General features: G+C 37.7%; 1 protein-coding gene across 7 annotated transcripts in view; it reads left to right on the top strand.

Moving 5' to 3' along the window:
* Window positions 1–14,167, top strand: part of WDFY3 (WD repeat and FYVE domain containing 3) — a 121,187-nt gene that overhangs the window by 37,366 nt on the left and 69,654 nt on the right. For 6 of the 7 annotated variants that reach the window (XM_042049810.1, XM_042049808.1, XM_042049811.1 and 3 more), the window contains exons 7-12: window positions 417–603; window positions 3,334–3,500; window positions 5,970–6,437; window positions 7,802–7,900; window positions 10,056–10,249; window positions 12,379–12,836. In XM_042049810.1, coding sequence (XP_041905744.1) covers window positions 417–603; window positions 3,334–3,500; window positions 5,970–6,437; window positions 7,802–7,900; window positions 10,056–10,249; window positions 12,379–12,836 — 1,573 coding nt within the window. The remainder of the gene's footprint in view (window positions 1–416; window positions 604–3,333; window positions 3,501–5,969; window positions 6,438–7,801; window positions 7,901–10,055; window positions 10,250–12,378; window positions 12,837–14,167) is intronic. The other variant, XM_042049806.1, reaches the window with a different exon arrangement.

Genomic DNA, 14,167 nt, shown 5'->3' with positions numbered 1-14,167 from the left:
AGATGACAGGGTATAAAGGTTTATATATAGGGTTTTAGTAACACTTCAAGTCCGTGCTTTGTATAACTTTGAAGAGGAAAATATGGTTTAGAATTACTTACAGTTGCCATATTTGTCTTTTTATTCTGTTGAGTTAACTGGTCAGACTTTTTAGGTAAAAATCAGTATTTATCTACACAGTTTTCTCCTTACAAGAGTAAAGGTTATAAAAGGGAGGAAGAGGTTGGCAAAAAGAGGTTAGGGATCTGATCGAAAGCCACTTGATAGTCCTTCTCATCCTCAAGTGGTATTAAATGTTCTGTGACAAGAGATACTTGAATAAGTTATCTTATTGCTGTGTTTCGTGTGTTAGTTATGCTTCTTGCTGTCATTAATGTCAGTAAAATCCTAAATTTCTTCACTGCAATTTTTTTCAGAAAAGGAATGTTTGTCCACGTGTGTCCAGAACATGCAGCAGTCTGATGACCTTTCTCCCCTAGAAATAGTTGAGATGTTTGCTGGACTTTCTTGTTTTCTCAAAGACTCCAGTGATGTATCCCAAACATTGTTGGATGATTTTAGGATATGGCAAGGATACAACTTCCTCTGTGACCTCCTCCTCAGGTAAGCAGAAGTGCCTGAAGAAATGCGGTCAGATCACTGAGCTTTTTTCAAAAAGGTTTTCTTAATAAAGAGTAGATTAATAGGTTTAAACAAATAAGTGATTATAGATGATTATGGAATGAAGATATTAGGACCAAAACTTTGAATTTTATGCTTCTCTCCATTTATGAAACTACATTGTTTAACTTTTTGTTCTTTAGTACTGATTTATTACTAAATGCTTCTTGCTGTGTAAAGAAAACTGTTGCTTAAAAATAACTTGTACTAAATATTTAGACAGAATCCAGAACATAAAATTTTGGCTGCAACTAGAGGTTTTTGAGTTTGGTTGGAGTTTGTTTTGTCTAAGGAGATGGTTTAGTGGTGGACTTGGCAGTGTTGGGTTAACAGTTGGACTCAATGATCTTAAAGTTCTTTTCCAACTTAAATAATTCTGTGATTAAATTATTGTCTTGTTTTATCATGCTATCATAATGAAAAACCACATATGTAAACGTGGTGCATGTTACAAGGGAATCAGTGTGTGTGTATATATATATATTTCTTTTTATTTTTTATTAAAGGTATTTCTAAGCTGCTAATGCATTCAAAAATACGGTAATGAAAATGCCTGCCCAAAAAAAAATTTGGGTGTATGATCTGTCTATGATTTTATTTCTTTCCAGGAAAGAAACTTCTTTAATTTTCTGACTGAGAAAGAAAAGAGTGTCTGTTGAATTATTTGTTTAAAATCAATGGGAAGTCTATGTTGCTTTGTTTGGATATGAAGTTCTGAAGAAGGATGCTTAGCTGTTGAAATACAGAGATACATTTTTCAAATCCAAGGCACATACTGGGAAACTATAAGTGTACACCTTATGAAGTATATTTGGGTCAAACATTATTAATGAGAAATGTTAATGTTGTAGTCACCCTATTTTTGGTGTTACTATGCTGAGTTTTGGCACCCAAGTATTTAAACTAAATTTTCCACTACATTGTAAATTTCTGAGGGGGTTTTTTGTTTGTTTTAAATGGATACCAGACACAGACACGGCATTTGAAATTCCTAATCACACTTAAAATTACTCTTAAGTTACCTTTGGTGCCACAAAAGCTAAAGCACCTGTTAAGGAATTGCTATTTTTCTTGTTCTGTAAGTGGAGTTTTGGAGTATGTTGTATTTACGAATGCATTAATTCAAAGCAGTGTAATTCAAATGCAGTTTTTCTTCAGAAACTGTCAGCCAGAGTTTCGGTGAAATATGAGGGGAACATGCTGTCATGTTTCATGTTGAGGTACAAAAGTGATTCTCTGTACATCAAGTGTTTTAAACAAATTCTCTCCTGAGCTTGCTCATCCTTTAAATCAAATGGTGGGGAATCCCTGCCAAATGCATAGGAAGATTAGGGATTTGCATGTCTCGTTGAAGAAGGAGGGGACACCTGCGATCGTCAGGTGGCATCAGTAAATTAATGGTGTAGGAATGTGTTATCCTCACTTCTTCCTGAGGTGGTTTTCTAGAAGAAAACACTTTCTTTCAAAAAACAGTGACCTTGAATAAGCCAGTGTGTTGGTCAGTGATGGACCACAGTAATCTATTCTCCCTGGACATGTTTTGGCTCAAACTGATCCACAGAGACTTGTTCAGCTCTGGGGCACTTTTGTGAAGATGACTGTCATATGAGGGTATGAAATCTGGACATTGGGCCTCAAACTGCAGAGCAAAGGCTTTGAAGCTGGAAAAACAGAAGGATGTGTGACAAAAATGGCTTACTAAGAAATTGCAGAAAATCTCTGAGGGCCAGAGGGGCACTTTGGTGATTTCACCTGGATGGTGAGAAAGGGCAGGGTATGTGGAGGATTAGTAGAGTGGCAGTAGGTGAGCTCAGTGCTTCTGTAGTGACTGTTGGCAGGAAGTTTTTGTTTGAAGGAGGTTCTTTGTTTGAAGGAGGTTTGTTCCTCAGCCACATCTGACTGAGAAGAAGATGGAGGATGCAGAATGAGTTGCTTGTAAAGGGCTCCCACAATCACTTGTCAGGAACAAGTGAAACAGAGCTTGCACTGCATGAGTGAGTAGAAGAACGTGATCCCCAGTTTACTTCTGAGATCTACAGAGTTAGTAAATAATTGAATATTGTTTAATTTGTGGTGAAGTAGCAGGAAAATTAGGATGGCTTTATGATTCAGTCAGTTTTTAGGGTCTGGTCTGATGGTGTGTTCCTGTCAGTGAACAGTGATTGGAATGGGATGTTAACATTCCTGTTCTCTTGTGTTCAAAGGTAAGAGTTTGTCGTTCTAATGAGGGTGCTTCATCCTGTGCTTCGAAGTGCTAGGCTTCTACAAAGATACCATTTCATTAACACAAAATATTCCCTCTTAAAATGGCAGATGTAATCTAGCAAGTTAATTACGGATCTATTTAATTACAGACTATCCATGTACTTTCCTATGTAGCATCTTCATGTCTGTGAGAGGATTTTTAATGTAATTTTCATGTCTCTTCGTTTTTAGTAGACTGTTGAGTTCAAGGAAAGATTGATGAGGTAAATTCCTATGGCAAATGACTGTTTGCTCTTGTAAGTCCAATGTTTGACTGACTAATGGTATGACATAGGAATGTGGAAAATACTGCAGGAATAAGGCAGTAAAGCTGGTCTCTAAATTAGTAAAGTAAACCAGATCTTACTAAAGTGATTTGAGTTCAAATAAATTAGTGCTGCTAACTTGATCCTTTTGTATTTTCTTCAGATTAGAACAGGCAAAAGAAGCTGAATCTAAGGATGCTTTGAAGGACTTAGTTAATTTGATAACTTCCTTGACAACATACGGTGTCAATGAATTAAAGCCAGCTGGTGTTACCACTGGAGTACCTTTCCTGCTACCTGGATTTGCAGTCCCACAGCCTGCAGGCAAAGGTGAGTCTGCTTTTTTCTCTGTTTGCTTTTTTGTTGTTTTAAATGCAAATTACAAGATACGGAGCGGCTGTGTATTGCACAAACCCTTTGCAACCAAGTCTAGGTTCTTTATCTAAGATCGTGTATCAAATACTCGGTGATTTTGGTCTCAAAGATTTTATTTTGGGGTTGGTACCCAAAGAAGAGAGCTTGGGGCTTGTGTATTTGAGGATAGGTCCAGCCTCTTCACTGCAAAGTTGACAGTTTTCTACATGGAGATTTGAAGAGATTATTTTATTGGAGAGATGCACTGATTTGATTTATGGTGTTTTAAGCTGCTCTTACTAAACTGATATGAAAGGCTGATATGCTGGCTTGATTTTTTTCTTTTTTTAATCCTTCCCTCATGCCATTTTGCTTTCTGTTAGCTTTTGTCAGCATAGGCAAATGTAACTTGTGAGCTGAAATCTGTTATTTCATCACTATTGTGATCAGAGTGATAAAATCTGTGGTGCGCTTGAAACCACAGTCAGTTACAATTCGGAGATAAGGTTGAGGAAGTCTTGAGGGAGAAAGGGTTTTATAAAAATAAACTTATGTTTCATGTTCTGTGCATAAACTTAAAATTCAGGTTAGTCCTGTATGTAACGAAGGAGTTTAGAATTTAAGTGACTGTGAAGCTAGTTTGTTACTTGAACTTTTTATGAGATATACCACCGGCACAAGAAAAGTTTGTTATAGGATTGCATTTATAGATTTATAGGCTAATGAATATACATCCTAGGTTCCTTGGACAGTGACTTCCTTTCTCTGGTATGGAGAGAGTTCATTGTTCATAGCAATTGTTTTTCTTTTGCACTAAACAGAAAAAGAAGGTGAACACTCAGAGTTTAATTTCTTCATGTTTTGATGATAATATTCATTTTTGTTTAGGCTAATCAGCTTTTCTGGTACAATATTATGAGAGAATCATGGCCTGTTGCAATCTGCAAAAGAGTTTTTTAACTTTGTGGTATTTGTCAGGACATCTCTTTCTTTTACCTGCTTTTAATCATTTCTTTTTATGAAGACAGTATTCATTCATTTTCTCAATCACTTTCATTTAAATCCTTTTAGTTCTTGATCTCTGAAGACCTGCTATAATTTGATTTCTTCAGTAGTGCTCCTAATAATCAAAAAGAATTTATTAATCTGCTTGATTGACTGGAACAACTGTTGATACTAAGCTAGAATATAAATAGTTCTATCTGACACTACTATGTTCCTGTCACATTTAATAAGCTCTAAATCCCCTCATTTGAACATTTTCCATAATAAAGAAAGCATGTAAAGAAGTCCCTTTAGGAACAACTGAGTGTGACTTAAATGTAACTAATATTCTTCCAGATGTGAAGTTGTTCCATGTTCATTTACAAGGGAATTTTCTCTTGCCTTCTGGAGAAATACTGACATGGAAAGTGGGGAGGCTTGGCATGGAGATAATTGAACCTACTGCTCAATTGGACAACTCAGTTTACAAAAATGAATGGAGTAGTGTTCCACAGAGAATATGAAATAAAGAAGGATTTTTTTTACTTATGAAAGGGTTTTCAAATCAGGTTAACAGTTTGCATATACCTTTATTTGAAAAAATAAGATTTTATTGTTAAAACATCCTAAATGTTTTGAGTGTCTTTAAAGTTCTCAATCCTGAGTGTTTATTTTGTTAAAACTATTTTTTACCATCAGTTGTTTTCTCTATCATGGGATTTGTCCATTGTGGCTTGTACTATTCCTACAGAAGTTAAAAAAGTTGTCTTCTAGGCATCTTTTGAGTAAAATAAGAATAGTATCTGCCCATAGAAAATTTTGGGGAGCACTCATAAATGATGCATTCTTTGGCTGAATGAATGAGATTTTAATCAAGTCGAAGGTACTTACAAGAAGAATTGTGACTGAGCTTTAAAGATGTGAGATCTTTGTGAGCTAATATTAGAGCTATCTTATGCTTTTCAACTCCTTCCCTATGTTTCAGTTCCTTAATTGTTAATAGTACTGGATCCTGCCAAAGCTCTTTTATTCCCAGCTGTGAGGGTTGTGTGGTGCATTATGGAATACAGGACACCTCACTGTTGCTATAATGAGTTCTCCTATGGCCTGGGTACATGAGGGGCAGGGCTTGTTTTGTCTCTAGGACTGTATCCTTTGTACATTTTAACACTAAATCAGTGTGCTTATCTATTTTAAAGAAATGATCTTTGATCAGCATCTTTAGCTGCTTGCATAAACTCTTACTATCGAAGATGAAGCTGCCATCTTAAAGAATAGTAGGTTGTGGAATTTGCAGTGTTTTAATGATTTTTTTCAACTAAATGTGGCATCATACACTGTTATTTTATTCCCACTTACTAAAATGTATAGATCATTATGAATAAGTTTATTCATTGTTTATGATGATTAAGAACTTTCTCTTTCCTTTTTCCTCCCATCCCGCTTTGTTTCCTGATTTAGGTCATAGTGTGAGGAATATTCAAGCATTTTCTGTCCTCCAGAATGCATTTTTGAGAGCAAAAACCAACTATCTAGCACAAATCATCCTTGATGCCATCACGAATATTTATATGGCGGACAATGCCAACTACTTCATTTTGGAATCGCAGCACACATTGTCTCAGTTTGCAGAGAAAGTTCCTAAACTTCCAGAAGTGCAGACCAAATACTTTGAGATGCTGGAATTGGTTGTCTTCAGCTTGAATTACATACCCTGTAAAGAACTGATCAGTGTGAGCATCCTTTTAAAATCCAGCACTTCTTTTCAGTGTAGCATCATTGCCATGAAGACACTCCTGAAGTTCACCCGTCATGACTACATCTTTAAGGATGTCTTCAGGGAAGTGGGACTTCTGGAGGTGATGGTAAATCTTCTTCATAAATATGCAGCCCTTTTGAAAGATCCCACTCAGGCACTGAATGATCAAGGTAGCGTGTCATTTTCCATTTTTCTAATATTTGTCTTTTTTGGCTGGAAATAGTGGAGTCTAATGTTTAGGAGAAATGAGAGAGTCTGAACATGTACCTTGCGGGCTGAATTCTGCTGAGGACTGCTCTGCCGTCTTAAAAGCTCACTGGAATTGCTTCTCTCAGTTTCTTGAGAGAAGCTTGAGGCTAACTTTAATGAATGATGCTGTATGAATGCAAAGCAGTAGGAGCTCATATTTTCCTTTTTAAATGTTTTTTTGATGTACTGATTCAATATTTGTTACTTAATGTGAAAGAAGTAAAGGAGCAATACATAGCATCAATATTCTTCCTAACAAAAGGTACTTTGTACCTTTGTGTTTAGCCCCAGCCTTGAAAAAATACAATAGAGTGCCTATCTGAGCTCTTAATAGGAGACTTTTTTATAAGCTGGGTCTAAATTTTTCTAAGCATTAAAAAAATGTAAATTAAGATCAATTATCTGCAGACTTGAACATCCCAGATAAGCTGCACAGCTGCTAGGCCTGCAGAGCAGGCTCTGCCATGTGCCATAGGAGCATACATGTACACACAGAGAATTTCTTTTTACATTCTTCATTCAAACTGCAATCGAGCTTGTGTGCATCAGTGACACTTACTTTTTAACCATAACTGCTTGATGTTTCACCTGGGTTGAATTGTATGAAGCTTCATTAGTGAGTGGTAGCTGTAGGTTAGAGTTAGAAAGCTTTGTTGCCAGTAACTCCATTGAAAAAACACATCAGTTCTCATGTCCCTGTAAATAAATGGATGAAGCTGTCATCTAATTACGGTGCTACCTGGGTGCACATGTCCTTGTGTTGGGGTTTACTTTTTATTAGGGTAATTAAAAAAAACCCAAAACCCCACTGTTTTTTCTGGAGTGTTACTCTGTGTGTACTATGCCACTTGCAGTGTTGGTCTGTTACACCTGTTGAGTAATCAGCTGTAATTATGTGAGTGTAGTTTTGTGGGGTTTGTGTGGAATTTCTCTTTTCAAGTACTGAAAACTGAACAAGAAGAGATGCAGTTAATTCTTCAACTATGGTATAGTTTTGTGGCTTGAAGAAATAATAGCTGCAGTGTCAGGCACTTTGGAGCTCACAGTGCTCAAAAACTTCTGCTTAAATTCTTGTCTTTATAAAATTAACTTTTCAAATGATTCATAGTTAAGCTTTCCCAGGAACGCATGTGTAGTCTAAATCTCAACTTGCTTTGGAAAATGGTGGGGCTGCATGCTCTCTGGGGAAGCAAAGAAAATAATAGCGTGGTTGCAAAGTACCAAGAAGCATCTTTTAAAAGAGTGGTATTTTCTATGACTTTAGCATCTGAAAATATTTTTTTAGTAGATTCAAGAAACAGTTCATTTGAGGACCAAAAGCAGCTGGCTTTATTGGTTATGGAGACTCTGACAGTACTACTACAAGGATCAAACACAAATGCAGGTGAGTAGGGAGATTTTTGTTAAAATAGGTGTAAAAAAGTAACTCAGAAAATTAGGTTTTGCCTTTCTATCTTCAGCCCAGTATTCAAATAGTCTGAAATACACTTTCTCTCTTGCCAAGTTTTCCCAGCAAAGAGAATAGACAGTGTAACCTGGAGTGCATAAAATAAAGGAGAACAAGAGTGTTTAACTTGAGTTTCTTTGCTATTGTTTACTTGAAGGCAACCACCACACTCCATGACTCTTCAGCAGTTCTATAATAATTTTTAGTAGTGCTTGTAACACTGTTTGGATGTTTTAAAATTTAAACACGTAATTAGAAATGTAGTTCAGTGTTCACAGTGTCATATCTACTTAATGTAATGCCTGTATCTTTAGTTAAAGATGTCTTTTCATTTTTAAAGAGTTACTCCCAGTCAGTATGTACAAATAGGGCTCTGTTACAATTGTCCTTTTCTAAATCAAGCATCTGTATATTAGTAGAGATGGAGGTTTCATTAACCAGGACTTAGTGGTTTTGAAACCGTGGTAGTGTCCACCTGCCTTGTGACAAATCCTTGGCTGCTGTTGGATGGCGTTCCTGACCTCACCTAGGAAGCATCAATCAGCCATCAGGACCTCCTTGCTGTTTCTCAGGACTGAGTTAATCTCTGAGTATGCACTGGAGAAGCAACAATAGGGAGTGTAAAAGACATCAGCACTTTGGGATAAAGCCACAGATGTTTTTCCTGAGGAATCTTGGAGAATTCAAGGGCCTCATTTCATCAGTAGCTCTCCCAGTTCAGGAGCAGGACAGAGCATACAGGAGGTGCTGAGAAACCATTCCTCAGAGAAGGGGTGCCTACTGTCTGTACTGGGATGTGAGCCCAGTGGCACTGTATCCAGAGGCCAGCAGGGGTTACAGGTCATCACAGAGGCATAGATAGGCATGATGCAGCCTTGCAGTGATCCATACCACATTCAGTGCTTGGTTTCTAATCTTAAACCAGCATCTGATAAGCTTTCCTGAGTATCACATAACTGCTAACTAAATCTCAGCAGGAAATTTGGGTGTCCAGACCCACACAGGTTCACTGGATAGTTGAGAACCTACACTGAGAGTGGGAGAAGTATAAAATGTTACCCCAGTCTCTATGAAAACCTGACTACAAAGGAGATAGGATTTGCCTGTGAAGGGCAAACTCACCTGTCTCAGGGTCTGAGGCCTCTGCTTTTGCACTGAATCCGTACTTCATCCAAAGGACGTCAGAGAAAGCAGGAGACAGGAAATGGATAGCGGGATTAATGTTTGTATGTATATGTTAGAGGGAATCAACTTGTTAATCCCGAACTTGGTCATTTAAACTGCTCTTTTAGTTTATAGTCACATGGAAAATGATCCCTTTTTGATGCAGTAATGCAGCATTGATCCATTTCCCCACTCAGTTTTCATTTTCAGTAATTAACATAGGGAAATGCTCTAGGTGCTGACACTGTACTAAACACACATTATATATGCCATTTATATTCTACTTTGGATTTTGTAATGTTTTCAGAATCGATTTCCATATAATTTTTGGTTATTGCAGTAGTGAGTAAGCTTGAATAGCCATTATTTGACTTATTCTCTACAGAGATAGGTCTTGCCACACAAAATTTTCTGTAGAATCTTACAAATGATATGGATAAACTGAATCACTTCTCAATCAGTGCTTCTGTCCAGAAACAGCTCAGTTATATTTTCAGTTCATATTGCACTTAGGTCACTGCTAAATGTAAGATAAACTAAACCAGAACAGTGTATGGCCTTCACAAAACATGGAGGGTTTGGTACATTTTTTATTTCATCCCGAGACCCTTTGACCTCTCGCATGAAGAGAGTGACTGCTGTTGGAGTAACAGAACTATTGAGGAAATTCTTAGAACTGACCTCTATCCTTGTACTCAATGCCTTTAGTGAAGAATATTGTCAGAAAACATTGAAGTTCTATTTTTATTTGTGTTAGGAGAGGAAAAATAGTAGTAAATCATTAAACATCCATAGAGCTAAAACTCTGCCTTTCAATCTGTAGAAATGAAAATAAACACCTTTGGTGTTGTTCTGTTGTCATTATTTGTCACTGGTTATGTTTTGCTTACTCTTAAAGCACTTATCCTTCCCCCCTCTTTCTGAGCAGGCATTTTCAGGGAGTTTGGTGGTGCCAGGTGTGTGCACAACATCGTGAAGTATCCGCAGTGCCGCCAGCACGCCCTGATGATCATCCAGCAGCTGGTGTTGTCACCCAGCGGAGAGGACGACATGGGCACCCTGCTGGGGCTGATGCACTCGGCCCCACCTACAGAACTGCAGCTGAAAACTGACATCCTGAGGGTAGGTGAAGGGTTGTTCTTCAGCACTCTTGCTCCTAAGGTGTGCTTCCAAGAGAGGAAACACTGACAAGGGCATTGGATTGAGCTGGATTGGGTGAATGGTGTTTAGCTACTGTATATTGATTGTCTCTGGAGTTGAGATATGTACATCTGATCCATGGTTTTTATTTTCTTCCATCTATCCATCGTAGGCTTCAGAAGTAGAGATAGAGGCTAGTGAGTGAGTATGCTTTTAGCATCATCAGCTGTAATCAGTCTCGGTGGATAGAAAATGAGGTGCTGCAGTTGTGATAATTTTTCCTGGTGGGGTCTTATTCAGCTAAAAAAAATGGGAATACATGTGGAAAAAAAAGCAAGCAAGCAACATACATTTGTTTTCAGTGCTGGCTTGCATTTTCCTGTGGCGTCTTATTTTACCAATTTGTATCTATGAATGCTGAAATAATTAATATAAACGCAAATTGTAATGATCACAGTAGAAGATAAAGCCAAAGAACTTGCTTGCTTAAGCAAAATAGTGGAATAGTGGAAAAGGCTGGGAGTGGAGGAAGAGCAAGAAAACTCTTGTCTGTTTCCTGTTGTATTAGGTGTTTTGTTTGCTAATCTAGACCCACAATTTCTTCTCCGAGTAGCTAATGTTATTTTCGTAAATTGACAAAGTACTGTTTTGTTTTAGGGTAGAAAAGCTGAGGCAAATAGTAGAAAGCAAATGAGTCTTACTGAGAGAACTTAGAGACATCTAGGTTCATCTCTGTTAAAAGGAGCTGTAGTGTTTCTCTGGCAGGTGAACAGCTTCATATTTTTCCAAAAGATAGAAAGGAAAACTAGTAATTATTCATTTACTGTGTTTTGTCTATCAAGGTATTCAGTAATTTTTGAGCATGTGTTATTCACAATACAGGGAGAGAAAAGATATTGCAGTTCCCCAGAGGATTTAACAGAAAATCAGGATTTCTGTCTCCCATGACCTGTTGTACTTGTCTTCCATTGGTGCTGTTTTCAGAAGTTTTGGTTATGGAACTGACAGCCCAGAACAGTGTGATGATATGTCTCTTACTGTTTGTTCAGGTTTGTCAGGAAAGGTGATACTGCCTTCAGAGGAATGACAGTCTTCCTATTTCATTGCCCATCTTCTGAGTGCTTAAAAAAGCAGCCTGATTCTGAAGAAGTAAACTTTTGGTCATGGGAAATTCCCCATATTTTTCTGTATCAATAACATTTTTCTGTTGTTTATGATGCTTTCTTTAGGGAGACTTTTTCTTCTATATTCTGTATTCACATGTGGGTCAAACTTCCCATGACAGTTGTTCTTTTTGTTTGTTTTTGGTTGTGTGGAGGGGCTTCTCCACTCCCTGATAATGAGTATTATTCTCTAGTACCTAAGTTCATGGGGTTTCTGCTGTTTATACCATGGCCTTGCATTTATTAGTTCAGCAAATAAGGTTTTTATCCACTTCGGTTTCTCTCTCAGGCTTATTTTTGAACAGAAACTCTTAAAATGAAGTCTCACTCAATTCAGAGATTTATAGAGGAAAGATAAAAATAAGTGGGGTTATTTGGCTGATTTTTTGCTGCCTGAGTTCACTCACTGAAGAGTTGTGTAGGAGTGCTGTTTAGGCTTCATACATGCCAGGTGCTTCTGCATTGTTGATTGCTGGGAGACTGTTAAGATGCTCCAAGATTTAGATTTCTCATTGCTGCAAGAAGTCATTTGCCTGCTCTTGTTTGAAATTGTTTGTGAAGTGTGATGGCAGAGAAGATTCCTTTCTAACAGAGATATTCTCCACCTTGTCACCTGGGAATTTTGAGTTCCATTCTGGGCTTGGTCAAGTCTTTTCTGTTGGGAGGTTTCTTTATCTCCTTAATTTCTTATTTCTAAATTAGGGGCAATGTTCTACTTTTCCCCCTTCTCTTTCTCTTTATTTGGTAAACTTTTGAGTATGGGCATTTTTATAGTACGAAGTTCGGAGACTTCAGGCATTACCAAATTCTGACAAATGACACGAGGATTTTGCTAACACAACAGTGTTTTGTGAACAAAAATGTTCCTACCTTTTTCTAAGCTGTTTGTAATGCTGCTCCTTCTTGTTGTTCTTGTTCTCCTGTTTTGACTGTTTGTTTTGTCCACAGGCCCTACTGTTGGTGCTGAGAGAGAGTCACCGCACAAGAACTGTTTTTAGGAAGGTCGGTGGATTTGTGTACGTCACATCTTTACTCGTTGCCATGGAAAGATCTTTGTGCTCACCACCTAAGAATGGCTGGGAAAAAGTAAACCAGAACCAAGTGTTTGAACTGCTTCACACTGTGTTCTGCACATTGACTGCGGCAATGCGCTACGAGCCAGCCAACTCTCACTTCTTCAAGACAGAGATCCAGTATGAAAAACTGGCAGATGCTGTTCGATTACTTGGCTGCTTCTCAGACTTGAGGAAAATAAGTCCCTTGAATGTCTTCCCTTCAAATACACAACTGTTTCAAAGACTTTTGGATGATGACCTAATATCCCTGGATTCTGTGTCACCTACTCTAAGACACTGCAGCAAACTTTTTATTTACCTCTACAAGGTAGCAACAGATTCTTTTGACAGGTATGAACTTCACTTTTTTTTTCTTCCTTTTCTTTCATCTTCTCTGCCTGTCCCATGCCAGTGTTCCCCAAAATAGTTTTCTTCAAATACCTTCGTTGCAAGCTTTTGTATTTCCATTTTAATCTACTTTCTTTCTTCACCCCACTGAGAGGAATATGAGGTGCCAACATCTGACGAAATAATGGCTTAGCTTGCTGGTGTTCTCCAGGATATGCAGCGGTCTCTCTGATGTTGGATGTTTTTATCATGGCAACAGTTAAGATAGAGATATCAGTTCATGGTTGTATTTGATGTGTTGAAGCAACGTGTTGGTTGATAGGCTGACAGATTGCATTATCATCATTAGAACTACTAGTTTTTTATGCTTTTATTAAGTGAAATGAAAATTTGGTTGTTGAATGTCATGTCTTAACTTCATGTTTCCTTTGATACGGAGCTTTAAAGTAAGTGATTAAATAATACCATGATTAATTTAGAATCGTAAAATCATTTAGGTTGGAAAATACTCTTAAGATCAGGTCCAGCTGTAAATCTGGCATTACCAAGTCCACCACTATACCATGTCCCTGAGTGCCACATATACATGTCTTTTAAAGACCTCAACCACCTCCCTGGACAGCCTGTTCCAATGCTTGATAATCCTTTTGGTGAAGAAATCTTTCCAAACACCAAATCCAAACCTCCCCTAGTTCAACTTGAGGCCATATCCTCGTGTCTTATCACTAGTTATTTGGGAGAAGAGGTGGACACTCTACTGCTATGACCATCTCTCAAGTACTTGCAGAGATTGATAAGGTCTTCCCTGTGCCTCCTTTTCTCCTTGCTAGCACATAAGACTGACATCTTGTTTTAGATGGATTTGCTTGTTCTTTAAGGTTATAGCTAGTCAGTAAATTACTGATTTTTAAATTTACCTGGGAGACACTCCCAGAATTAAAACAACTAGAATTTAAATTATAATGGGACTCAAAATGAACAGAAATGTATTTTAAAGTTGGTTCAGAATGACAACAAAACTTTGCAAAGTACCTGTTGAAGATTGGCTTATCTTAAAGTAGTTTTTGCCAACAATTTAAGGCACAAAGCATGAAACACAGACCTAAGCTTGTATCTGGGACCTTGAATCTACTTTGCACTCCAGCCTTTAAATGCATGTGAGCCTGTGCTAATAAGATGGGCCATCTTGCCCCCAAAGCAGCAAATCTTAATGCTTTTCTCTTCTTTAAAGAAAATTTTAAAAAAACCCAAACCAACAAACAAAACCCCAACACACGTGTTCACGCACACTCTCTCTCACTCTCTCTCACTCTCTCTCACTCTCTCTCACTCTC

This window comes from Corvus kubaryi, unplaced genomic scaffold, assembly GCF_017639235.1.
Source record: "Corvus kubaryi isolate FWS band 111438036 unplaced genomic scaffold, C.kubaryi_AGA036_p1.0 71, whole genome shotgun sequence".
Lineage (NCBI taxonomy): Eukaryota > Metazoa > Chordata > Aves > Passeriformes > Corvidae > Corvus > Corvus kubaryi.
Note: the sequence above shows the minus strand (reverse complement) of the source record. Positions and strands in the feature narration are given on the sequence as shown.